General features: G+C 52.3%; 2 protein-coding genes across 3 annotated transcripts; both read left to right on the plus strand.

Annotated features, from left to right (window-relative positions):
• Window positions 1-1,502: 1,502 nt before the first annotated feature.
• Window positions 1,503-10,778, plus strand: LOC102399431 (aquaporin-2). The gene is made up of 4 exons (XM_006075794.4): window positions 1,503-1,964; window positions 5,011-5,175; window positions 5,564-5,644; window positions 6,284-10,778. The coding sequence occupies exons 1-4, from the start codon at window positions 1,605-1,607 to the stop codon at window positions 6,491-6,493; spliced, it is 816 nt and encodes a 271-aa protein (XP_006075856.1). The 5' UTR covers window positions 1,503-1,604; the 3' UTR covers window positions 6,494-10,778.
• Window positions 10,779-20,475: 9,697 nt separating this feature from the next.
• On the plus strand, window positions 20,476-25,026 carry LOC102399102 (aquaporin-5). 2 transcript variants are annotated; one of them, XM_006075792.3, is made up of 4 exons: window positions 20,486-21,532; window positions 22,629-22,793; window positions 23,086-23,169; window positions 24,181-25,026. In XM_006075792.3, exons 1-4 carry the CDS (start codon window positions 20,798-20,800, stop codon window positions 24,364-24,366), a joined length of 1,170 nt encoding a protein of 389 aa, XP_006075854.2. In that variant the 5' UTR covers window positions 20,486-20,797; the 3' UTR covers window positions 24,367-25,026. The 2 variants fall into 2 exon arrangements, with proteins under 2 accessions (XP_044797665.1, XP_006075854.2); XM_044941730.1 differs by lacking the exon at window positions 22,629-22,793 and having other exon boundaries at window positions 20,476-21,532.
• The last annotated feature ends 1,340 nt before the right edge of the window (window positions 25,027-26,366 follow it).

The following is a 26,366-nucleotide window of genomic DNA, read 5'->3' on the forward strand; positions in this document are numbered from 1 at the left end:
TGTGGATTAAGGGCTACAAAGAGAAGTCACAACACCTCTTGGGGGGTTTATTGGGAGGTAAGAGACTTTTCACTTGACTAGGTAAGGGGAGATCCTGCCCAGAATAATGGGTCAGCCACTTTTTCTCTCTCTCAAGGTCATGAACATTTTGATCAAAGAGGAGAGACAAGAAAGTGTGTGTGGCCTATCCGAGGGCACGCGGCATCATGGGGGGCTCCACTCTGCGGTTTCCAGTCGCTCTCAGATTTCTGTTCCTGGGACTGTGACTTGCCCCAGGGACAGGAGGTAGAGCAGAGTCAAGAAGCTGATTCTCTTAGTCTCACTTAGGCCCTGACCTGCCTCTGGGTCCCCAGGACAGGGAGCAGGGCTGGAGAAATCAAAGAAATGTGATGTAATGGGACCTAATGTCTCCTGGACCCCAGGTCAGGGCAGCATTGATGGCAGGAGGTGGCACTGCCCAGAGGCTGGACTGAGTGGGCACTCAGACCAGGGAGTCACTTACTGCAGTCGCCCCGAGCCTGCACAGCTCACTGCCCCACAGAAAAGTCCTCCCCCTGTGGCTTGGGTGGCTCCGAGCTCTAGGGATACCTAAAGCCTGTCACAGCTTCTGGGACCCTAACATGTGAGTTTGGGGAGTCATGGTCTCTCCTGATGGTACAAATAATGCTATTAATAACAGATGATATCCACTGACAGCTTGCTGTGGGCCAGGAGCAGCTCTGAGCACTTTCCATACATTAGTTCATTTAATCTAAACCCCAAGCCCACATAGGTTTATTATCCCCTTTTGAAATCACAGAGATGCACTATGGAATGGAAAACCACGGCTTCCTCAGTCGACCTGAGCTTGACTCCATCACCCAAGGCCAGGATCCCAGAGCCTCTTAAATCACCCCCTGCTTCCAGGCTATGAAAGCTGCTATTTGGCAGGGGTTCCAGGGAGCAAGTGAAGCTTAATGATTTATGGATGACTGAGTGCAAGAAAGTGAACACAGGAGAGACACGAAACCTCTATGCCTTGGAAGGTTCATGTCACACCAACCGGTTGTTTTCCATCCCCTGCGAGATGGAGCTCAGTGAGCAGGAAGGATGTCCCGATCTCCAGAAGGGGTAGCACTGACACCCTGTTTCATGGTCAGTTCTGTAAGGTGTTGCCCCTGACTTGCCAAACAGTTTGAATCAGAGAGAGGGGTTTGGTAGCATAAGCCGTACAGAATCCCCATAGGACTGGTGGGGGCGGGGGAGGCCCTGGGGCAGCTGCCCTAGGATAACCTAGGGAACAAACACGGAAAACCAGGGGACATCAATCCCTATCTGGAGCTCATTAATGGGGAACGCCATTCAGCTGTGAAGTCCTAGATGGGGTGATAGGCATGCTGCGCCCAGGGGTAGGGGGTGGGGGCAGGAGGCGGCCACAGGGGAGAAAAGGTATCAGCCAGACTCCACCTACATCTCATGTGTCCAAATTCAGGATGGAGGGGCCCTATAAATGCCCAGGACCAGCCTCCCCGGAGACCCTGAGAGAGAGACAGACAGAGGGAGAGCGAGAGCTGCAAGCTCCTCGCCCCGAGACCCCTGGGCCAGCCCACGGAAGGCTCCACAGCATGTGGGAACTCCGGTCCATAGCCTTCTCCAGGGCAGTGCTCGCAGAGTTCCTGGCCACGCTCCTCTTTGTCTTCTTTGGCCTCGGCTCAGCCCTCAACTGGCCACAGGCCTTGCCCTCTGTGCTGCAGATCGCCATGGCCTTCGGTCTGGCTATTGGCACCCTGGTGCAGGCTCTGGGCCACGTCAGCGGGGCCCACATCAACCCCGCTGTGACTGTGGCCTGCCTGGTGGGCTGCCACGTCTCCTTTCTCCGCGCTGTTTTCTATGTGGCCGCCCAGCTGCTGGGGGCTGTGGCCGGGGCCGCCCTGCTCCATGAGATCACACCACCAGCTATCCGAGGGGACCTGGCTGTCAATGCTGTGAGTAACCAGAGCTGTGTCCTTCCCAGAAGGGAAGATCCTGGGGAGTCCCTTGTGAAGGACGAGATGGGAGCGACCACATCTGGGTGAGGGTCTAGGTGGGGAGACAGAGAGAGGTGGGATGGGGAAGGGGCAGAAATGCTGGAGCCAGGAACATAGCTGCCACAGGAGAGTCAGGGTGGAAGGAGCAGTAATGTCAGAGCAGCGGCTGGGTACCCGCGGGTCTGCTGGTGCCTTCTGCCCTGAGCCTCTTAGAGGGAGAGCCACATCAAGGACTCTGTTGACCGATGCTGGCGTTGCAGTGAGGCCTGTGCTAGAACTCACGGGGGACGGAGTCCCCAGGCAGACATAGTCTGCTATGAAGACTATGAGGAAGGAACTTCAGAGAGCTAGTCCCCAGCATCTTCCTGAGGGAAGAAGGACCCAACATTCCTTCAGCATCCACTGTGTACAGGGCTCACAGCAGGGACTCCATGCTAGCCACACGTGGATAACTTACGACAACCTATAAGGGAGGGATGAGAAGATCCATTTCTTAAGGACATGGAAGCTGAGACTCAGAAGGAGGAAGTACCAAAGCTAGTCTTTAAACCCAGGCTTGACTGTCAAACCTGTGATCTATCTACCCTACCAATATTCCCTCCTTGAGCCACCATCTAAGCCTTATTTTGCAAACGAGGAAACAGAGGCTCAGAGAAGGGAAGTGACAGGCTAAAAGCTCAAGAGTTTGTCGACATCAAGGAAAATAGCAGAACCCAGGGCAAAATTGAAGGGGCAAAGTCTCTCCAGATCTTGGAAAATGTCCCCAGAGCCCATGAGCTGATTGACATGACCAGTGGCTTTGGGAGCTGAGGGCGACGCTGTGGCCCCTCCCCCTCAACACCCCTGCCCTCTCCCTTTCCTGGGTCTGGGCAAGGCCTGGGCATCTGAGGGCATGGGTGGGAAGAGACAGCCTGTGCCCCTCAACACAGCTCTAACTCTTGCTCCTCTTCCAAGCCAGGGAGGCGAGTGCTTCTTTCATGCCTCGATCTCCAGCATTTCTTGGCCTTCCCTACCCCCGGGCCACCGGATGTAAGCTCTGATGTCTCTGAAGAGACCTGCGTGGTCTCTGTGGCCATTCCCTCCCCCATACAGGTGGCCTTCCTCATGCAAGGAGCAAGGGTGTCCCCAGTGGGGAACTTCTCTCTTCAAAATGGAAAATATGATGAGTCTGGGGGCTCAAGTTTGAGAGAAGGCAAGAGTGACCACTGTGATGGATAGACTGAGAAGTCTGACCATTTCCATTGAGAATGAAATTAGTTCAGTTTGCAGCAAGATGAGGTCTAGTTAGACTAAAAGAGGAACTTCTTGAAAGCATGGACAAGAAAGCCTCAGAATGTGTGACTAGGAAATCCCCTCTAATAGCAGGGCAACGTGAGTGCTAAGGGGCCTTGAGGACACAACCTCCTGCTCTTCCATCATCTCACAGTTGACTGGGGCCCTCAGGAGGGAAGGGTCTGGGAGGCTCCTCCGAATTTCTGCTCAGCATTTACCATCTTGATGACCTGGGGAGAACTTTCCTGGCTGGAACGAGGCAGCAATGAGACTGACTTGTCCTGAGGCTAGGAAGAACCAGATGACCCCCATGGCTGTCCCAGGTGTCCTCTGGAGTCATTGGAAAAGCCAGTCTGCCCACCAAGAATTTACCACTGATGTGCATCTGCTTTGTGGCAGGCCAGACTTCATCTCATTCTTGGTACAACACTATAAGGAGAATTCTGTGATCCTCCACTCTGAGTGGTAAAATTGAGGTTCAGCATTCAATTGATTCAAATCACAGAGCCGTGTCAGCACCTGGAAATGGACCCAGAGCTGTCTGACACTGAACCCACATCCATACTCTCTCCTTTAGACCACTCTTTACCAGGGAACGGAGCTGGGCTCTGCCTTTGTCATTTCCAGTCTCACAGTCCTCCAGGATCCATTCTGCTATCCCCATTTTACAGAAAGACAAACTGAAGCTGAAATAAATAGAGCCCCACAGCAAGTCAGAGGCTCCAAAGTGTCTGTCTCCAGAGCTCTTCACTGGCCCCACTATAGGCTCTGACATTGGAAGATGAGAGGGAGTTGAGGTTAGACTCCAGAGAGGCCCAAGGGTGCCATCTCGATGGTTAGGACCCAAGGTGGGGGTTCAGAGCCTGGAGAAGGAGTGTGGGAACTCAGGGCTATCCCAGCTTCACCCAGCGCTGTGCCCAGACCCAGAGGGCAGGGTGTAGGGTTCAAGATAACAAAACCCAGGGAGAAATCCAGTACTGGGTGTGGCCGAGTTATGAAATCACCTCTTCACTCAGCCCCAGGTTCTCTCGTTACAAGGTAAGGTCTGCTGGGACCATGGGCACCCCACATGGGGGTGGAGGCATCACAGTACAGGGACCCCCACCTCAACCTCCGCAGGAAGTGCAGAGAGCAATTCGCAGGGCAAAACTGACGCCTGAAATGCAGTAGGAATAGGCAAGGTCAAGGGGAGCAAGCATATTGTACACTGGACTCCTGAGGGAAGGGAGCACACTAGTGCCAGCCCCTGAGCCAGTCCCTTGATCCTGTTCCTGGGAGCCCTTTGACCATAGGAGGAAAGACCACCGGCCTCTCATTACACCAGTATCCTATGGCTTAAATAGAGAGGAAGGTCTTCCTATAACCAGGCCTAAAACTTCCTGCTGCAATCAAAACCTCTTCCCTCCTTGTTCTTCAGGAAATAGACATTCCACATCTCAGTACCCTTTTCCTCTCACACTGCAGGCACACAATCCCAATTACCAAACCTAATGGGCTATGGAGTCAGTTTCCCTACCTCTAGCCTGGGAACCACAAGTAGTCAGTCATAGGGTCCATCCCCCTGCCTGTGTGCCATGGCCCAGTTAGAACCCACCAGTAGTGTGGACTAAGGTGGCAGGTGCGCCCTGGCGGATTGTGCCCGGAAGCCTATCTGGGTCCCTGGCTGCAGGTGGGCAGGAAGATGACACCAGTGTGGGGAGCACGCTCAGTGTGTTCCCTCCTCTGTCCCCAGCTCAACAACAACTCGACAGCCGGCCAGGCCGTTACTGTGGAGCTTTTCCTGACACTGCAGCTCGTGCTCTGCATCTTCGCCTCCACTGATGAGCGCCGTGGAGACAACGTGGGCACCCCTGCCCTCTCCATCGGGTTCTCTGTGGCCCTGGGCCACCTCCTTGGGGTAGGTTGTGGCCACTGATTCCAGCCTCCCTGGAGGGACAGACACACAGACCTTCCCCAAAGAAAGAGATACACAGACTGCTCTAGAGATAGATACACAGAACCCCCAAAAGTGACAGCCACAGAGACACCCCCAAAGAGACAGATACACAGACCTCCCAAGAGGGACAGACACATGGACATACTCCAGAGGGTTTGACCCTCAGGCACCACAAAGGGACAGATAGCACTCCAGCTTCAAACGAATAGCAAGCCCTGTAAATATAGCACAAACTTAATCATCCATCCATGAATGCCCTGTAGGTTGAGGTCAAGCACTGGAGAGGGGCACGAAGACTCTGGCCCCATCCTCACCCTGCTCCCCTCCCTGCCTCCTGCCTCCATTGCAGATCCACTACACTGGCTGCTCCATGAATCCCGCCCGCTCCCTGGCTCCAGCTATCGTCACCGGCAAGTTTGACGACCACTGGGTAATGGCTGAGACCTCCCTGTCCTCCCCTCCCGCAGAAACCCATCTCCACTAGAAGGGAGAGCAGTGGGATCAGCAAATCCACCCCACCCCCAATCCTCCTCCTGGGGCTACGGGGAGTCTTGGGTCCACCTTTCAGGTCTGACCCCAGAGACTCCGTTTCTACATCTATAAATGAGGATAAGAGTGTATCCTTTGTTCCTTTGGTTTTGGGGAAAGATTAAGTGAGGTTACTGGTTTAAAAGAGATGACGCAGTGCCTCAGAATTCGATAAATGGTAATTATTTATACTAGGCTACATATTTCTATCATTTAGCACTTATCTAGTACTTCCTTAGTATGTGCCAGGACTTATTCTAAGTGCTTTGCAAATATTGACTCAGAGTTTTCACAACAACCCTAGGCGTTAGGTATTAGAGTGAGGAAAGGCACAGAGAGGCCAAGTAACTTGTCCAAGGTGACCAGGGAGTCCGCACTGAATTCGCCCCATTACCCCACAACTAACAAGTCTTCCCAGCTGCTCGCTTCTCCTCACTATTCACACGGAAGAGCGTTTGATACCCTTCACCGCGCGAGGCCCCCTTTCAACGCCAACGGGGAGAGGAGCATCCCTCGAGCCGCCCTCTCGCTCGCCCCCCAGGTCTTCTGGATCGGACCCTTGGTGGGCGCCATCGTGGCCTCGCTCCTCTACAACTACGTGCTGTTCCCGCCCGCCAAGAGCCTGTCGGAGCGCCTGGCGGTGCTGAAGGGGCTGGAGCCCGACACCGACTGGGAGGAGCGCGAAGTGCGGCGGCGGCAGTCGGTGGAGCTGCACTCCCCGCAGAGCCTCCCGCGCGGCAGCAAGGCCTGAGCGCCGGGACGGGCTGGGGGAGCTCGCCCGCCCGCCCGCCACCCCGCCGGAGCCCCTCTCCCCAGGCTCGAAGCCGGCCCCCAGGGCACAGTAGCTGCTTCCAAGACGCGCCGAGCGGCCAGGGCCCCGGGCACCGCGGTGAGCCTGGCAGATTCACCTGGCCTGAGGCTGCGCGGGGCAGCAAGTAGGGGACCCTGCGGCGCCTGGCAGGGAGCTGGGGACAACTGCGCCCAGCTGGGGAGGGAGGGCGGAGCTAGAGGCCTCCTCCGAGAGCCTGGGCAAGTGCACTGGGGGACGGGAGCTGGAAAAGGTGCCCCATGATTTTTTGCTTGTTCGTCCCCCAGTGCCTCTCTGTCCCCAAGTGCAGGGCCGTGCATATTCCTGAGTGTAAGCAGGTGTGCCTGCGCTGGCGCAAGTGTGCCCTGGCTGATCACCTCTCACTCACTTCTTGACCCCTCCCGCCCCACCTGCAATAAATTCGAGTCCTCTGCAGTGGAGGCGTCCTGTCCCCAGGAGCGCTAAGCGCGCTCCCCAGGAGAAGGGAAGAGGGAGGTGTGGAGGCCACTCTGAGAGGGCTGGAGGGAGGCACTGATTTTCACTCCCGACTCTGCCCCTTCAGGCAAGTTTTCCCAAGCTGCAGCACTGGGTCCTAAGATTTGCCAGGAACCCTCGCTAAAGGTAGTGAGGTTTCAACCAGAAGACAGCTCCCCCAGAATTGGCCTGGGATGGGAGCAGGGAGAGGGAAGTTGAGGGCCAAGGACCTCCCTCCTGCCCTAAGAGAGGACCTCGCCCCAGGAAGAAGAAGCATGCATGTGTGTGTATGTGCATATCCAGCAGGTGTACCTGAGACCCCATCTGCTGGGGGGGGGGGGCGGGATGGGGGGGCGGGGGGGGGGGGGCTCCAGACTGAGAGATTAGCCTCCCACTGTGGCAGAGAAAACAAAAGGCCTTAGCGGGGCCCCTGGCCTTTGTCTTGGGAGGGGGAAGATTTGCAACTAGACACTTCTTGAAAGGAGACACTCAGTTTCGCAAGTGAGCCCTCTCACCCAGCACACACCTATGGCTGGCTGGGCAAGGCACTCAGGCACGTAACCACAGGCACCAGGCAACATGCCCCCATCACCTATCCCACTTCCGGTCCCTTCCCAGGAAGCAGCTTTTCTTCCCCTCTCTCCCTTCCACCTCCCCAGCCCTACTGCTCCCTCCCTTCTGGCTCCCCCCAAAGGACCTTATTGTGGAGAGAGCAGCCTAGCACTCTGTAGGCCAAACAAGGGGAAATGACTTGTCCAGGCAGAGACAGGTCTATGTCTAGAGCCGGGCCTTCTAAATTTCCAGGCCAGTGCGATGTTTCTCAAACGAGATTAACTAGGATTAAGTGAGATCATGCATGTAAAGATGCTGTGTGAACTATAATTCCTCATACCATTATCACGCATTAGTGGGATCATTTCGCTATTTCTGTTCCTGGGGGTGGGGTGGGGTGGGGGGAAGAATCCAGAAGGGGCATGACCTTTGGCCTCCTGTACACCCTTTAATTGGTGGTTAAAGCAAAGGCAGACCCTGGGGCCCCAAGGTACCAGTAGGAGATGGGTGTGGGGCTAGCCCTATCCTGATCCAGCCTCTTCACCTCTCCCAACCCTGAGCCTACACATTTACTGTTCTCCCCGCCTCCCACCATTCACGCCAGCCGTTCTCCCCTCCCTCTCCAGCCTGTTGCATTGCTGACCACACCGAGAGCCCCCTTCTCCGTGCTCTGATGCTGTCATGCTTTCAAGGCTTTTCTCTGTGTCTGTCCCACACTGCACAAGCATCACTGTGCACCAGAGCCTCCAGCCCCTTTGGGCCCTCCACTCCCTTCAGAGACAGACTGGATAAGGAACACATATCTGTAATTATGCCCACTGTCTCCTCTAAGCTCTTTTCTGTCTTCCTTGACCAAACCTTCCTTTGGGTTAGCAAAAGCCTTTCCTCGGTCATAGATGCTATGGAGATGATTCTCCCAATCCTCAACAGCTGATGACAGCCACCTGGCCTCATTCCTGGAGAAGGGGTCAAGTCAGAGTCCAAAGTGACCCCCAGGGCTGTACTTCTGGCAGCTGAGTGTCCTTGCACTGGAATTTCAAAGGGAGCAAGGCACTGAGCTGTAAGCCAAGCCTGGACGTGTCTCAGGTATTGCATCCCCTCCTCACTTCTTCCCAACAGATGTTTCTGTGCTATGTTCAGTCACTCAATAGTTTCTGACTCTGTGCAACTCCTGGACTCTGACCCACCAGGCTCCTCTGTCCATGGGATTTTTCAAGCAAGAATACTGGTGTGGGTTGCCATTTCCTTCTCCACAGATCCCTCTAGAAGTTGCCAAAAATTTCTCCTTTCAGCTATTCCTCTTCCAAGATGACACTGTCCCCTGAACTTAATGTGAGATCCCTACTGCTTCCAGCCCTGATCGCCCAGATTGGGATCACTGAGGTCAGAATCCACAGAAGGATTCAAGTGATGGGATGGAGGGGAACTACACCTGTTAAGCACTTTGGTGTCCCAGTTTCTGTGCTGGGTGCTTTACATGCATTAGCTCATCTAATCCTCCTAAAACTTCAGGAAGGTTGGGGAAGGCCGGCACCCGACAGCCATGTTGCGTTTTACTTTTTCCAAAGCGTTTCCTTATCACCTGCTGCAATTATTTCCCAACCCTGCAAAACAGGCTGAGCAAATACTGTCCTTCCCGTTTCAGGCCGAGGCTGAACAACTGGACTAAAGTCACACAGCTGTATATGGTAGAGCTAAGACTTGAACTCAAGCCTTCTTATGCAAAATGCCATGATCTTTCCACTCAGATGTCAGAACAGATCAGGCCTGTGTTGGGACCACTCCTAGGGCCCTCCTGGGAGCCCTGGGCAGAAATCAGAGCAACTGGCCTGCCAGTCTTGGGTTGGGGGGGCTGGGGCCAGGTGGGGAGACAATGACGAAGAACACAGGCTGGTTTCTGCCCTCAAAGAGCACCAAGCCTGGAGGAGGGTGGAGGTCCCATGCCAAACCAGACAGAGGCAAGGCAGCATAGAGGCAGATGGACAGAACTTCAGGTCCCCAAGCTGGAGAATGGGGAGATTCTGAGCCGAGGGAAGGAAGAGCTGGCCACTGGGCCTCGGCTGCCTCCACCTCTGCACTCCTACTTTGCGCCAGATGACTTTGCCCCCCCACGGCTTGCTTCGATCCTCTTTTGGGTCTTTAAGCTGCAATTCTGTATCTGGGCAGTGCCTCCCAGCTAGACTATGAGCCCTGTGGGGGCAGGGCTCCTTTTGGTTCTCAGATGGCACCCTCCTCTCTATCTTCCCTCATCTGTCCTGTGTAGCACAGTGCTCTGCACATAGTAAACACTCAATAAATGCTCACTTGTCAATAAATGCTGTTTCTGTCACAATTTACAAATGGTCCGTGCAGTCCAAGGAGCCAGAAGACAGACTAGAGTCTGTGGCATGTCATGAGCACTCAGAGCTGCTGCGAGGGGTGGTGCAGAAGGAGCTCAGCTGGGAGGCCTGTGGTGTCCAGGTCCCACTGTCAGCCTGGCCCAAATGGGTACACTGGGCTCTGTCACCCAGGTGGCACTGCAGGGAGGACACCAGGACATGGGCTGGCTGTGTGGCCACCAGAGAGAGTGAAGGAGAGCCCCCTTTGGTCCCCTCGTACAAACTATAGCACCATGTTGGGAAGACAGGGCAGGGACCTGGGATAACACCTAACACTGGACGTGCAAGATCAGCCTCCTGCTCTTCTCCCCAAACCTGCTCCTGCCATGGTCGTTCCCAGCTCAACTGATGGCAACTTCATCTTTCCAGCTTGAGACCAAAAGGCTTGAGCCATCGTTGACTCCCCATTCTCACACCCAGCCCTGACTCCATCAGGGAATCCTGCCACTTCTACCTTCGAAGGGATCCAGATCTCTCAGCTTCAGTACTTCCCACCAGGCCACCGTGTCCCTGCCTCCATGCCCTTCTCATCTCTTCTCAACACAACAACAGAGGTGTCTTTTAAAGCTTTGTCAGGGGGCATCCCTGGTGGCTCAGTGGTAAAGAATCTGCCTACCAAAGCAGGAGACAGGGGTTTGATCCCTGACCTGGGAAGATCCCAAGTGCCTTGGAGAAGCTAGGCCCATATGCCACAAGTACTGGACCTATGCTCTAGAGCCCAGGAGCTGCAACCACTGAGCCCACTCTTAGCAACTGCTGAAGCCCGAGTGCCTTAGACCTGTGCTGCACAACAAGAGAAGCTCGCACACTGCAACTAGAGAGTAGCCCCCCACTCGCCGCAGCTAAAGACAAGCCTGTGCAGCAACGAAGATCCAGCACAGCCATAAAAAAATTAATTTTTTTTAAAAACCTTTGTCAGGGACTTCCTTAGTGGTCCAGTGGCCAAGACTCTGCACTTCCACTACAGGAGCATGGGTTCAATCCCTGGTCAGGGAAGTTATGCATGCCACATGATACAGCCAAAAAGAAAAACAAAAAAGAATTTTTTCAGTCCACACCAGTCCCGTCAGTGACTCCCTCAGTCTCTCGAGTAAAGCCTGCGGTCCTTCTGGTGATGCGCAAGGCCTGCCCACCTCCACCGCTTTCTGCCCTCCCTTGCTTTCTCTGCTCCAGCAATTCAGGCTGCTCCCTCTGCCTAGAATGTTCTTCCCCTATATATACATGGTTCTTTCCCTCTCTTCTTGAAACCAAGCAAGACGTTATGGGGCTCCTGGGCACAAAAGCCTTTCTGCGTCACCTTCTCTGAGTTCCAAAGGGCAGGTTCAAACATTTGCTGATCAGGCAAGGGAGGAAATACAGAGACAAGGGAGAGCAGTCAAGAAACAGTAGTACAGCCTTGGGAGCAGGCTCCTCGTTCCCCCTCAAGGGATATACATAATGTTAGCTTTGAGCTCCTCTGCAGAATTAAAACTCATATCAAATAGAAGACGTGATGAAGCACTCTTCTTTCCAGAGAAGGTCACAGTTCACCCATCACCTGATGCCAGGTGACCTCTGGATTAAAAGAATGTGGGTCTTGCACACACCCTGATCCCTGATCCTGACTAAAAGACTCCCCACAGCCCCCACCCCCCCACCCAAAGGTGAGAAACACAGTTTTGAGGGCATTAGTCCACTGTGGCCCCCTTTACTGGCAAAGCAATAAATCTATTCTCTCTTACTTCACCCCAAACCCTGTCTCTGAGATTTGATTCGGCACCAGTGTACACAGGCTGAGCTTCTGGCATCAGTTTTCCTTCTGGGAAATTCCATTTGAAAGGCACCTGCTGGGGCAGAGGTCACAGGCTAAGCGGAACTTGGAAGCTGATTTGAGCCTTATGCTGTTTGGTTTTTGGTTTGAGGCTTCTGTTGCTGGCGAGGATTTTGGTTTGTTCTTGGTCTGCACTTGAGTGTTCTATCGCTCAAACATGGGAAATGCTTCAATTCCATCTGATAGTCCTCTGGAGAAAATCCTGGCAGACTGATCGACCTATAGCTATGAACCTATGACCAAAAAGAAATGAGATCCTATTGTAATTCTGTTTGGCCAACATGCATTCTTATAAGTGAGGAGAGGTGGTCTTTGTATGATCCCCTATTCTTCAGCTAGAATTGCTTTGTCACGGGAATGGAAAGGCTGGGAATTTGCTCCCCTCCATCATGGCCAGCCACTCTTGGGTTCCTTGAGAGCCAGTTCTGGGCTTGTTCTCCTTCAAGAACTGAGCCTATCTCTTTGGAACCCTCAGTCTGGGAGTGGAAGTGAAAGTTTTAGATTATGCCTCCTCCAATGTTCTGTCTGTGTGGCCGTGGCTTATGTGTCATTTGTATTTGTGTGTGTTGTTTGGGGTGAGCCACTCTGTCTTGTGCAAGATAGGGAAAGTCTACCTGCTCATCGCGAGCCACTTTGAGTTCTCCATCTGGGAGTGGAAATGGAATCCTCGGCTACACCTTGTCTAACATTTTGTCTGTTGAAGCATGTTGTTTGTACGTGTGTCAGTACTTGCACTGACTGGTGGACAGCTCTTTGGTAAATAACAGGTCTCACTTGTGACAACATCAGGGTATCCTTCTGTATTGCATTGGGCTTCGCCTGTGGTGGAGAAGAGTCATACAGCAAATTCCCATTGGCTCTCTATTTTACATATTTTTCCCTGGTGGTTCAGATGGTAAATAGTCTGCCTGCAGTGCAGGAGACCAGGGTTCGATCCCTGAGTCAGGAAGATCCCCTGGAGAAGGAAATGGCAACCCACTCCAGTATTCTTGCTGGAAATCCCATGGATGGAGTAGCCTGGCAGGCTGCAGTCCATGGGGTCGCAAAGAGTCGGACACGACTGAGCGACTTCACTTCACTTCGCCTGTGGTGGAGGGTTGGTTAGAATTTTCCCTTCTGGACTAGCCTTGATATAGGTGACCAGAGCTCTATCTTCTATCTTGTAGTCCCCCGAGGGTGTTTTTCCAAAGCTGGGAAATTTTCAGCTATGCTCCCATGAAAAGGAATTGGTATTTCTGATAAACCTATTTGCAGGGCAGCAATGGAGATGCAGACATAGACAACAGACTTATGGACCTGGGGAAGCGGGGGAAGGAGAGGGTGGGACAAATGAAGCTAGTAGCCTGGAAACATATACACTACCATATGTAAAATAGAGAGCCAGTGGGAATGTGCTGTGTGACTCAAAGAACTCAAACCGGGGCTCTGTGACAACCTAGAGGGGTGGGATGGTGTGGGAGGTAGGAGGGAGGGTCAAGAGGGAGGGGACATATGTATACCTATGGCTGATTCATGTTGATGTACAGCAGAAACCAACACAATATTGTAAAGCAATTTTCTTTCAATTAAAAATAAATAAAAATTTTTAAAAAGAAGGTGGATTCAAAAAAATTAGTAATTTGGCTTAAAAGCCACACTACTTTACTTCCTGCAATGGTTAATTTTATGTATCAACTTGGCTGAGCCACAGTGCCTAGATATTTAGTCAAGAATTATTCTGAATGTTTCTGTGAAGGTATTTTTTTGTGTGAGATTAGCATTTACATTAATGAAATTTTAATAGAACTGAAGTCCTCTGTAATGTGGGCAGGTCACAACCAATCAGTTGAAGGCCTTAATAGAACAAGACTAACTTCCCTTAAGCAAGAAGGAATTCTGCCACCTGACTGTCTTTGAACAAGAAGTCTTCCCTGAGTTTTCAGCCTAACCACCTATCCTATCAGGTTTGAGGATCCTCAAGTCAACTGTGAAAGCCAATTTCTTAAAATAAACCTCTCTCTGTTCAAAGAAAAAGAAATTGGTATTTCTCTCCCCCTATGCCTTGAGATGTAAATGTTCTACCAGGATTCTCAAGGACATTTATCTAGACTATCTTTACTTTCTGAGATTGAAGAAAGAGAAAAAAGAAAGAGGGGGGCCTCAAATGGAAAAACTGTGAGATCTCTGGTTCTGTCTGTATGTAAAAATAACTGGTAAATGAGCTCTATTTAATTGTCTTAAAAATAAGGGCTTATAAATTAAATATTTTAAAAATTGGCCAAGATGAACTTCAGGACCATATGATCTGGGAAATAGTACTGAATTGATATCTGCTATTGAAGGCAGCTTAAGCTTGCTGGTTTGATTAATATAGACATGTCTTTAGAGTCATCAATATTAAACATAATACTTCTGTTGTACTTAGGTTTCATAGAAATCAAATCAAACCTGATTATATCTGTTGTAAATCTGTCAAGGAGAGTAACATAATGTGAAGAAGCTTTTGTTTATTTATCAGCCATGATCTGTAGTATGTGGGATCTTAGTTCCCCAATCAGGGATTGAACTCGGGACCCTTGTATTAGAAGCACAGAGTCTTAATCATTGAACCATCAGGGAAGTCCTTTAAGGAAAGTAAATGTAAATGATAAGAGCTTTTAGGTAAACTGTATGGGAATAATTATGGTTTAGGAATGTCCACTTGAGGAGGATCTCTCTGGATATTTGGTAACATGAAATGTTAGTTAAATGATGGAAGTTTGTTGAATAGCTGGGTCATTCCCAAATAAAATAAGATACCAGGACATCAATTACTAAACAAAGAAATTAAAGACATTTAGGTCTATCAGTGAATATGTTTGGTGCCACCCGGAGATGTTCTCTATAAGAAAGCAAATGTTTTTAGAAATTATCATTGGTATTTATGTTCACCAATTAATAGAATGCTAATATAAAAATTTATAATTTCTTACTTCTGAATTTTCACTAGAAATCAAGGTTTTTTAAAAGTTGAGGACTCTAATTTAAACATGTAGTTAAAGCTAATAAAAATAATAAAGGAAACATTTCAGTATGCTGTAGGAAAGCAGGACATGTATTTTCAGTAAGGAATGGAATTACATTTTATTAAAGAAAAACAAAGTGAGTCCATCTTAGAGCTCATTGCTTTTGGATGGAAAAATGAGGGATGGACTAATATGGATGCAGAAAGTGATGGAAGGTTTGCAGGAAGTGGACCCTGAGAAGAGTTTTGTGCATGGTCAAGTCTGGTTGAGTTTAGAATGGATTTAACTGAGTAAATGAATTTCAAAAGTAAGCTGGTTTGAAACTTGAATTTTATTTTTATCTCTGTCAAGAAGACAATTTTTCTTAAAACACTGAACTGCCTCTGATAACAGATTTAAGTTTCTTTACCTTTTAAGTTATCTGTTCTAGATTTGCCTTTGAAATCTTTTATTGTCACTAAGGTTAAGTGAATAACTATTGTCTCAGAGTGACTTATGATCTTATACACCCAAGTGTTTTGAAACTTTTTGACAAGCATCCCAAATATCAGGGCTTTAAAAAAAATTTTATGTATTTATTTGACTGCATCAAGTCTTAGTTGCAGCACATGGGATCTTTGTTGCAATCATGTTATACTGTTGCAAAGTTTAATTAAATTATTAAGGGGACACTGTTTCTGAGGCTTAACTCAGTAATCTATTTTTGGATGAAGATCAGATGCTACATGATCTGCATCCAAGAGATTAATACCAGGTTATGGTCATTTAAATTTAAAGGCTCCCTTGTGTTGGGGACAATTAAACCATACTAGAGATAATCAGCCTAGCATCACTAGGAAATTGGGCTGGGTGCTTCATGGACAACGCCAATATATAATTTCCCTTAAAGGTAACAACTGGTATAGAACAGACTAAGTCAGACAAACTGAGACATACTAGGCTGCGCCTAATGGAATTTCTTGACTTAAATTCTTACCTATGACCTTACTAATACTGCTAGCTATATTATTTGTTATGTTACCTGTTTTACAAAGCTGCTTTTTAAAATTACTAAATGTGTGACTGAGCCTCTGATACGATGATGATATAAGTTCCATATGAGATTCATGATTGTAATAATGTAATTCTAGATATGGGAAGAAACAACAAGAGGGGATGTTTTCCTGAACCATAAGAGACTAGTAAGACAGGGAGTCTGGAGATTTGGGGCTACTATTAATAAGGTCTAGTCCAGTAATAGCACGTTGAGCAGCCTATCAGTGAAATCTTCGCCAGACCTGGGAGTAAGTATTCTCAGCACAGCGGGATGAAGTGACCATGAAATGACTCCCACCAAACTATGGTCAAATTCATGACCCTGAAGGGGCTCTGCCAACTGAAAATTGGCACTTGCCATCTGCCTCTACAAGGATTAGGTCAAGGCCACTGCAGCCACGGACCTTCAATACACCCTGAAAGGAGTTCAGGGTGGAGATCAGGAATGAGGTGCTCTGTGCTCTGGAAAAAAAAACTGGAAGAACAGGCCTTCAGATAGTTGGATACTCAGGAGATTTTTTTATGAGCCCAAATTCTTGCATCATCTCATATCAAGAAAAGCACTGAAATCATTAACAGTGACATCTGTTTTGGCCATGAGGAGGGAAAAACATTTGAAAATCAAAATGGAGTGTCTGTGGTTCAGACATCCAAGGTAAAGCTAAGTGACCATTGTGGATTTCAGACACATTCCTGGATTGCTGAGAATTTGAATTTTCTGAGCTGCATCACACTTAGGATGCTACCAGCCATTCTCAAAGCAATGTCTGCTGGCAGTTGGTAGCTGCAACCAGATGGTTTCAAGGTATCCACTTAAAATGATTAAATTTTTAGACAATAAAATTGGTTTAGGTCAGATGTTAGCCAAAAAAAAAAAAAAAAAAGGCAATATGTGTAGTGGTCAGTATCTCCTGTTATGTATATGTTAATGCTGTGAAAAACCTCCTTAGGTAAAATTAGATAACTGGCTACAATGAGTCTCTTCAAAGGGCCAGTTCCAGACTGGGTTTCAGGTTTAGTCTCCTGAATTCCTCAAGGAATGAGATCTATTTTGTCTATTAGAATTCCAGTTGTCACTATTTCAACTACTTCTAATTGGATCTGTTGGACCAAGTGGTGGACCAGGGGTTTGCAATTTTAATCAAAATAAACTCTGATCCAGGATTTAAAACTCATGAATATTTCCAATTCAGTGTCCAGTTGAGGCAGGACTATGCCCTATTTTAGAAGGAAGTAGCCAGAGTGGCCACCGCCCAATTCCCTGAAAAGATTTCCAGAAGGTTAAAAAGAGAAGAGGAGAATTGCCTTGGTGGTTCATTAGTTAAGAATCTGCCCGCCAGGGCAGGGGACACAGATTCCATCCCTGGTCCAGGAAGATTCCCCATGCCACGGGGCATCTAAACCTGTGAACTGCAACTACTGAGCCCGTGCTCTAAGGCCCACATGCCACAGCTACTGAAGCCCATACACTCTAGAGCCCATGCTTCACAACAAGAGAAGCACCAATGAGAAGCCCGCACACCGCAACTAGAGAGTAGCCCCTGCTCACCAAAACTAGAGAAAGCCCATGTGCAGCAACAAGGACCCAATGCAGCCAATCGATAAATTTTTTTAAATGTTGGGACTTCCCTGGTGCTCCAGTGGCTAGGAGGACTTGTGCTTTCAATGCAGAGGGCCAGGGTTCAATCCTTGGTTGGGAAACTAAGATCCCACATGCCACATGGTGTAGCCAAAAAAGAAAAAGAAGAAAGGGAGGACTGAAACTGAGTCCCCCTAAGATTGAGTTCCTCTGCTGAGTTTATGATTAACATGCTTGCCTGCTAAGTTGCTTCAGTTGTGTCCGACTCTATGTGACCCTGTGGACCATAGCCCACTAGACTCCTCTGTCTGTCCATGGGATTCTCCAGGCAAGAACACTGGAGTGGGTTGCCATGCCCTCTTTCTGGAGATCTTTCTGACCCAGAGATCGAATCTGCATCTCCTGCATTGACAGACAGTCTCTTTACCACTAGCACCACCTGGGAAGCACTTATGATTAACATCTCTATCCAAAATGATTATTCCCCTTCTTGTCCAACACCTGTTCTCCTCAGGATTGAGAAGTATCAAAGAAAAGGGGGTACTGAGATCAAGCAGGACCCTATGGAACTCTTGGGCACAAAAGCCTTTCTGCGTCACCTTCTCTGAGTTCCAAAGGGCAGGTTCAAATAGTTGTTGATCAGGGAAGGGAGGGGATGCAAAGACAAGGGAGGAGCAGTCAAGAAACAGTAGTACAGCCTTGGGGGCAGGGTCCTGGTTCCCCCTCAAGGAATATACATAATGTTATCTTTGAACTCGTGCACAAAACTAAAACCCCCACCAAATGGAAGACGTGATGAAGCACTCTTCATTCCAGAGAAGGTCACAGTTCACCTATTACCTGATGCCATATGATCGCTGGATTGAAGGAATGTGGGTCCTGCATGCACCCTGATCCTTATCAGCAACCCTGTCCCTGGACAATAAGACCCCTCACAGGCCCCCTCAAAGGGGGGACACACAGCTTTGAGGACATTAGCCCACTGTGGCCCCCTTTGCGTGGCAAAGCAATAAAGTGATCCTTTTCTACTTCACCCAAAACTCTGTCTCAGAGATTTAATTCAGTTTCAGGGTTCAGAGGCCAGATTCGGCTTTACTCTTCAGGTCTTTGCTCAGATGTCACCTTGTCCATAAGACTCTCACTGACAACCATTTAAAATTGCAGAGAACCAGTCCCCCTTAACATATTTTATTATTCCATAGCACTTAACTGGACTCTATTGTACTACATATTTTCCATATGTCTATTATTTATTGTCTGTCTTCTTTCACTAGAATATTAGTTCCATGGCAAAGACATTGTCTGCTGCCTCATGGATATATCTCCAGTGCCTAGAACAGTGCCTGGTATGCAGTAAGTGCTCAATAAGTCTTTGGGGAATGAATGACTGACTCTTCCCCAAACCTGGGGGCGTGTGGAATCTGGCAGCATCACCCACTGCTAACTACCCTGCCATTTCTACCCCCAGCCTGCAACTGCTGCCAAAGAACCAAGGGGGCCCAATATCGGGAGTAAAAGAAGGGGTTCCTCCTGAGAGATTCTAACTTTCCCTGCCACACACAGGGAGATGCATCTCCCAGCCCAGAGAGGTCCCAAGGAAGCATTCCTCTGGGACTGACCGGGAAGGATCCAAGTGCTCAGGGCAAAGATAATTCCAGCATATGGGCACTCCTGTGACAGCTTGGGGACAGAGAGACCCTGACGGTCAGAGAGAGGTAGAAAGGTCTCAAGCCAGGCCTAGGAAACAACCAACTGTCCTCATTTGAGCCACCTGGATAGATAGGGTCTTGTTCTTCAGCTACACCAGGTCAGTCCTGACACGCCTGTGGGTCTCAGCTCACTGTGTGACCCTGGGCAAGGCAGAACCTCTGAGTCTGATTTCCCTCACAGGTAGCTCAGAATTTAATCACACAGTGGAGGCCAGAGCCCTTGGTTAGCTGTAAAAGATTGGTCTCAAAACCTCAAGTAGGAGCTTCCTTCCCCTGGTGACACTGCTGAGTCCTTCCCACTTTAAGACTGTGGAGTTTAAGATCTGTGGATTTATGAGAGCAGTGCCTTGAAGAGAGAGAGTGAAAAAAAGGATGGAAGGGGGCAGACCGGAGGCAAGACAGAGGTGACAGGGCTTAGTCCTCAAAGGTCTCTGGGGTCACGAATGTCATTGTTCCAGTCTGCAGCGGTCTGTACCAGGCCCTCAAAGCCCTGTGCCCTCAAGCCCAGATGAAGATCCTGTACACAGCTGCCACCCTCTGCCAGGGGCAGGGCCACAGGACCCAGGGCAGAAGGGACCGACGGGCCCCCTGTCTTAGGAGGAGAGACCTGGGGGAGGAGCAGCTCCAGCAGGAAACCAGGGCAGAACAGGAACAATAGCAAGGTTTCTTCCGTCCTTGTTTTCTTTGGCCTCTTAGCTGCCATGGAGTCCAGATCCCGCTCCTCCAGGTCCTTGACTTTCCTCCGGCCCGCCCCTCAGCCCCCTGACGGAAGGGCACCTGTTCCCTCCCTCTGCTGCGCTCCACACACAGCCCTCAGGAGGCTTTAAAAATTACAGTCACATGTGAGGAAACTTTACAGAGTGTTACTCTGTGCCAAGCACTAGACTGAGTGCTTCCCAAAAACGGGGCACGGGAGTGGTGGAGGCGTCTTCAGTGCAGCTCCACTCCTGGGATCTTGGGGGTCCTTCCTTGCCCCTCTTCCAAGCTCTCAAGGGCCCTCCAGCCTCATTCCCCACATACCTACCCAGGGATTAGGGAAGAGGGAAGGATGGGAGGGGTGCGGGTAGGGGGAAGAAGGGGCAGCGGAGAGGAGGGACTGGGAAGGACTGGAGGAAAGTGTTACCCAGTTCATGGGTGGGAGAACCTGACTTTGGGGGAACTAAAAAAGACCACATGTAAGACATTCAGAAGTGGAAAATGATGCAGCGACTGACAGAGACAAAGTCACAAAGAGTAGAAGAGATGATGAAAGGTGAAATAGAGAGTAGACGTTAGGATGGCCAAGTCCAGGGCAGGCTGGCCTGGTGCTCATTATTCCCAAACGCCCCGGCTCCAATCCAGGAGGTCTGCCCCGCCCGAGTCAGGGAGAGGCCCGCGATGGCCGGACCGCCCCGCAAGGCCCTGCCCGGCCGTCCGCCCCCGCCACCGCCACCGCGGGCCCGCAGGGAGGTGGGTGGCGGCGGCGCTGTCCTCAGGGAAGCGCATCATTCCAGCCCGGCCGGGCACGAGGCCGGGTCAGGATGCCCAGGTCGCAGGAGGAAAAGGAGGAGCTGGACCCAGCGCCCGGAGAGAAGAAAAGGGGAAGACCGCGGCCAGAGATCAAGGCTCAGCGGAGGCACCCGTCCGGAGGGCCGAAGAACGGCAGAGCCCAGAGCCAGCAAAGTCGCCCCGGGAGCCCGGGACAGACAGAGTGGAGTAGGAGCGCGGGAGCCGCCCGGAGCGCACTATGCGCGGGTCCCAGCCCGCCGGGCCGGTCTACACCGCCGGCCTAGTCACGTGGCCCCAGAGGGCGTGCGGCTGCCCGGGCGGGGGGGCGCGCGGGGCCGGGGGCGCGGCGGCCCTGAAGTTCCCTCCCTGCGTGCAGTGCTGGCCCCCGGGTGCGGGAACCGCCCACTGCCCCCCCGGGCCCGCCCCGCCGCGGGCCGCCTGCCTGGTATATAGCGCGCCCCCGCAGGCCCCGCGCCACGTTGTTAGCCACGCCGCGGGCACCCGGGACTGTGCGGGCACCCGGGACTGTGCGGCGCCCCCGAGCCAGCCCCCCACCCCCTGCGCCGCCGCCGCCCGGACGGGTGACCCCTGCGGGGGCTGCTGCAAGACCATGAAGAAGGAGGTGTGCTCCGTGGCCTTCCTCAAGGCAGTGTTCGCAGAGTTCCTGGCCACCCTCATCTTCGTCTTCTTCGGCCTCGGCTCGGCCCTCAAGTGGCCGTCGGCGCTGCCCAGCGTCCTGCAGATCTCGCTGGCCTTCGGCCTGGCCATAGGTACCATGGCCCAGGCCCTGGGGCCCGTGAGCGGTGGCCATATGAACCCCGCCATCACTCTGGCCCTCCTAGTCGGGAACCAGATCTCCCTGCTCCGGGCGATCTTCTACGTGGTGGCCCAGCTGGTGGGCGCCATTGCCGGGGCCGCAATCCTCTATGGGCTGGCACCCTACAATGCCCGAGGCAATCTGGCTGTCAATGCGGTGAGTGCCCAGGGGGCTGGCGGTGGGGCAGGGACCCTGGGGTGGGCTCTGGACCTGGTCCCCAAGCCCCGTCTCCTGAATGGGTGACACAGAGTAGACCAGCCAGCTGACACCTTTGCCAAGACGGTCATAGCATCCTAAGGCCAGGAAGATGAATCTCCACGGTGGTGTGTGCTCTCAGCCGACTCCCCGGGTTAGTACCCACCTCCTCTGCCTGCCCACCCGCCTCTTGCTGCTGCATCCCAGCCTCTCTCCTGGTGCCTACTGTCCGCCTTCTCTTACCTCCCTTCTCCTGTCTTACCTCCAAGCTCTTCTGTCCTCCTGGGCACCTCATCGCTCCCGTGGGGCCCTCAGTGGAGTGGTCTCATGGAACCATCAGTGAGAGATGGGTTGTGATCCTGCCTTTGGTGACCCCAACCTCTCTGGGTTTTGTTTTTCTCATTCTCATTACATGGGAATGGCCATGACCTCCATAGAGTGGGACTCAGGGGGGTATGTTTAGCAGCCAGGCTTGTGGACTCCCTAATGGGGTGCCCGTACGTATGGCCTCTGATGAATATTGCTTTCTGCTCCTGGCCCCCTCCCCTTCCCCCCATCCCTGCAACCCCAGTTTCAGCCCCCTTGTCCCATGCAAACTGGGTTCATTAATCAAACACAGAGGAGGATTTTCCCGGCCATTGTCAAACCATGAGTCAGCCCCACCAGAGAGACAGGTTTGAGGTTTGGAGCTGGCAGAGGGTCAGGCACGGGCGGGAGGCGGGCTTGCGGGAAGCAGTAAGCAAACTGGGCAGCTGCCCACAGGAGGGAGGGTAAATGCCAGCTTGTGGGGGTTGGGGCCTGGGCAGACCGGTGACGGGCCAGTGTCCAGGAAGAGGTCCCCCAGCTTTGTCACTTTGGCCACAGCTTTGCATTCCAAGCTTTCTGACCACTGGCAAGTATATAGTCTCTTTGGCAAATGACCTCCCTGAAGTGACAGGGCTTGGCTTCCCGGCACTTGGGCCCTAGGAGTCCCTGGAGACCAAGACCCCCATCCCTGCAGGTTCCTGGCCATAGAGTCAGAAGAAGGCAGGGCTCCTAACACACCATCCCCTTGCAGCTCAACAACAACACGACTGCGGGCCAGGCTGTGGTGGCGGAAATGATTCTGACCTTCCAGCTGGCACTCTGCGTCTTCTCTTCCACTGACTCCCGCCGCACCAGCCCTGTGGGCTCCCCAGCCCTGTCCATTGGCCTGTCCGTCACACTGGGCCACCTAGTGGGGGTGAGCAAAGGCTGCTATACTCTGGCCCAGACTCAATCCCCTCCAGTCTGAGAAAATACGGGAGTGAGGGGGAGTTGGGATGGGGGCAGCAAACCAAGCCCAAGCTCAGGACAGAGAGGAGAGGAGGGATCCAGAGGGAACTGTAGAAGGGAAGGGCGCCAGGCTAGGAATCGGGGGATGGTTGGAGGCCTGGCTGAGCCCCTGAACTGCTAGGGGACCCCAGCGTGGGTCTAGGCCTTGTGAGAGTGGACAGGCATGCTGCCCTCCTCACGGCCTCCTTCTCTCTGTCTAGATCTACTTCACAGGCTGCTCCATGAACCCGGCCCGATCTTTCGGTCCCGCAGTGATCATGAATCGGTTCAGCTCCGCACACTGGGTAAGACTGGACCCTCCCCTGTCTCCCTGGCGATGAGTGCCTAGAAACCCAGCCTCAGCAGCTGATGGTTAGCAGGACTTTCTGGATGATGGGGGCCCAGAGCTTGGGGGTGACTGGAGAGAGAAGGGGATGCAGCCAGAACAAGGGCAGGGGTAGATGGAGATGGCAGGGGACCCTTTTTGGGGGGCAGCGACTTTGCGTGTCTGTCCCTCTAGGGAAGGGAAAAGCATCTGTGCTCTGGAGTTGGTCTCTGAGGATTCGGTTTCCATCTTTTGGGGTGGCGGGGGGCAGGGAGGTCCAAGTGTCTGTCTTCTCTGATGTATTATTTATCTGTCCCTCTTGGGGACTGGGGAGAGTCTTCCTTCCTGTGGGTCTGTCCCTCTGGACAATCTGTCTGTCATCTCCTTTGAGAGCTCATGGTCTCTCTCCAGAGTCTGTCTCTCTCCCCATGTGGAAGGGAGAGGAGTTGTGTTCATCTCTCTGAGGTTCTCCATATCTCTTCCCTCTGAAGTTTCATTTGTCTCTCTTTAGGGTGGGGTTGGTGGGCTTCCCAGGTGACGCCAGTGGTAAAGAACCTGCCTGCCAATGCAGGAGACATAAGAGACTGCAGATTCGATCCCTGGGTTGGGAATTTCCCCTGGAGGAGGACACGGCAACCCACTCCAGTATTCCTGCCTGCAGAATCCCATGGACAGAGAAGCCTTGTGGGCTACAGTCCATACAGTCGCAGAGAGTCGAATGCGACTTGCAGCAGTGGCACAGTGGGGCTGGCAGGGGCCCTGTCCCTCTGGGGGTGTCCATCTCCTTTCAGGACCTGGGTGTCAGTGTCCTTTGTCATTGGGGAGTGGGGTGTCAGTCGATCTGTCCCTGCAAAAGGGCGAATTCTCTCTTTCCGGAGGTGTGGGCGTGTCTGCGTCTGTCTCCTCTGAGAGGCCCCTGGGTCTGTCCTCTGGGGGGAGGGCTCTGCCCCAAGGCCTGGGCTCAGCCCTGCCACTGCCCTGTCTCTGCCAGGTGTTCTGGGTGGGGCCCATTGTGGGGGCTGCCGTGGCTGCCATCATCTACTTCTACCTGCTCTTCCCCCACTCCCTGAGCCTGAGTGATCGTGCGGCCATCCTCAAGGGCACGTATGAGCCAGACGAGGACTGGGAGGAGAGCCAAGAGGAGCGGAAGAAGACCATGGAGCTGACTGCCCACTGACCAGCATCAGACAGGGGTCAGCTTCTCAGCCCCTGAACTGCAGGGGAGAAGAAGAGAAGCGTATGACAGCAAGGCCTCCTCCCCCCGCAGCTGGGTCCCCTGGGCTGGGAAAGAGGTGCTGCTCCCCAGGCTGTGCAGCAAAGAGTTGGAAGCAAGAACACAGGATGGGACTCTTGGGGTAGGGGGCCAGGGGCTGGGAGCTGATGGGGAAGAGACAGAGAGGTCAGACCTCAGGGGTGGTGAGTTCAGTGCAGGCTGCCCCGGGGCCAGGCAGGAAGGGGTGGCTTGGCAGTCTGCATCCCCTCCTCCTCCCCAGCCCCTCTTCCAGAGCCAGGAGGACCCCAGCCCCTGGGACGACAGGGGTTGACCCACCCCAGAGCTTCTTAGGTTCATTACATGCCACCTTATTTATTTCTGCTCAAGGATGCAGGGGGTAGGGTGCTGGTGTTTAAGGTGAGGGCTTCCCAATAAACCACTGACATTCATGTTTGGCCTGTCTCACTCCAGAAGATACTCTCTCAAGATACTGTAGCTCCTCACCTTTCCTCTGCATCATCCCACAACCCCCTCCACATTCTCCGCAATCCTCCGCAGAAAGACAGGGAAACTGAGGCCAGGGGAGGCTTAGAGAGTCAGAGAGGCGGGGTTGAGAGGGCAGAGAGACCAAATGTAGGAACAGAGCTGGAGGTCAGGAGCGGGCAGTGGGAACAGAGAAGGCCCTCACCAAGCGACCGCCTGCTCACCCCTCCCTCCTCAGCTATGTCAAGTCCTTGCCACTTGAGGAGGGCCTCAGAGGCAGGGTGTGCTCAGCAGGGTGGAGGAGAAGTGAACCGCCGGCAGCCCCTTGAGATGCCAAGGGGGTGAGCAACCAGGTCTGTCATCGGGCCAGGAGACACAGTCCTGGACTCCCCTCTCGGCCCCTTGAGGTTCCAGAAAGGTGCCACGTTGAGAGCCTGTGTTCAGAGGGAGAAGCCCCCTGCCCCCACCCCTATCAGAAGCCATACCCGACCCACCTCTTTTCTGGGTCTGCCTCCACCAGCCAGGGTTTCACCATCTTCCCCTTGATCTCTAGCTCTGCCCTTACTGCTCTTGTTCCCTTGCCATTGACACTCCTTAGGACACCTTCTTAAACTCACCAAGCCTCTGCCTCTTAAACTATGAAATGAGAATAAAAAAGTGCTTCCCTCACAGGGTTGTTGTGGGGTCAGATGAAGGGAGGGAGGGAGATTCCTGGGACTGGGCTGCTCTCTGTGGGGAGAAGGACAGATAAAGCTCAGAACACAGCTCTGCATCAGAGTTAGAGTCCGGCTTTGAGTTCAAGTCTGGTTGTGCAACTCTGGATGACACAAGCTGTCCAAGTTTTAACTACTTCGTCTGTAAAATGGGGATATTTGTACCCATGGATCGCTGTGAAGATAAAATGAGACAATCGATAGAAAGGAAACACTTGTGCAGATATCTCAGATCAAGGGCTCGATTTGCTTGTATGCAAAGAAATCAGCGTGTCCACAGCTGGGCCCCCAGCCACACCGCAGTTCTGGAGGGCCTCTGCTTTCCTGAGAGTGCTTAACCCAAGCTCCTGCTTCTCTCTGGTGTGGGAACCTCTCATTGTGTTTTTCAGTTTTGCCCCAGAAGAGAACAGGCCAGCAAGGCCAGGAGATGGACTGAAAAGGGATGGGAGAAGCTATTGACAGTGACTGACAAGGGTCGGCCCCTGGGGGAGGGCGGGGGGAAGTGGGGGGGGCAGATGGTCCAGCCCTCCTCCAAACTTGGGTGGTGGATGTGTGAGTGCTCAGTTGCTTTAGTCGTGTCTGACTCTTAGCAACCCCATGCACTGTAGCCCGACAGGCTCTTCTGTTCATGGGATTCTCCAGGCAAAAATACTGGAATGGGTTGCCACGCCCTCCTCCAGGGGATCTTCCCCACCCAGGGATGATTGAACCCGCGTCTCCTGCATCTCCTGCATTGCAGGCAGATTCTTTACTGCTGAGCCACTGGAG

The sequence above is a fragment of the Bubalus bubalis genome, chromosome 4 (genome assembly GCF_019923935.1).
Source record: "Bubalus bubalis isolate 160015118507 breed Murrah chromosome 4, NDDB_SH_1, whole genome shotgun sequence".
Taxonomy (NCBI): Eukaryota; Metazoa; Chordata; class Mammalia; order Artiodactyla; family Bovidae; genus Bubalus; species Bubalus bubalis.

Bases quoted from the DNA above. Each gene is read 5' to 3' on its own strand.
- LOC102399431 (XM_006075794.4), top strand. From the start codon at position 1,605: ATGTGGGAACTCCGGTCCATAGCCTTCTCCAGGGCAGTGCTCGCAGAG. The intron at 1,965-5,010 runs GTGAGTAACCAG...CTCTGTCCCCAG, and splicing joins GGGACCTGGCTGTCAATGCT to CTCAACAACAACTCGACAGC. The intron at 5,645-6,283 runs GTAATGGCTGAG...CTCGCCCCCCAG, and splicing joins GCAAGTTTGACGACCACTGG to GTCTTCTGGATCGGACCCTT.
- LOC102399102 (XM_006075792.3), top strand. From the start codon at position 20,798: ATGCGCGGGTCCCAGCCCGCCGGGCCGGTCTACACCGCCGGCCTAGTC. The intron at 21,533-22,628 runs GTGAGTGCCCAG...ATCCCCTTGCAG, and splicing joins GCAATCTGGCTGTCAATGCG to CTCAACAACAACACGACTGC. The intron at 23,170-24,180 runs GTAAGACTGGAC...TGTCTCTGCCAG, and splicing joins GGTTCAGCTCCGCACACTGG to GTGTTCTGGGTGGGGCCCAT.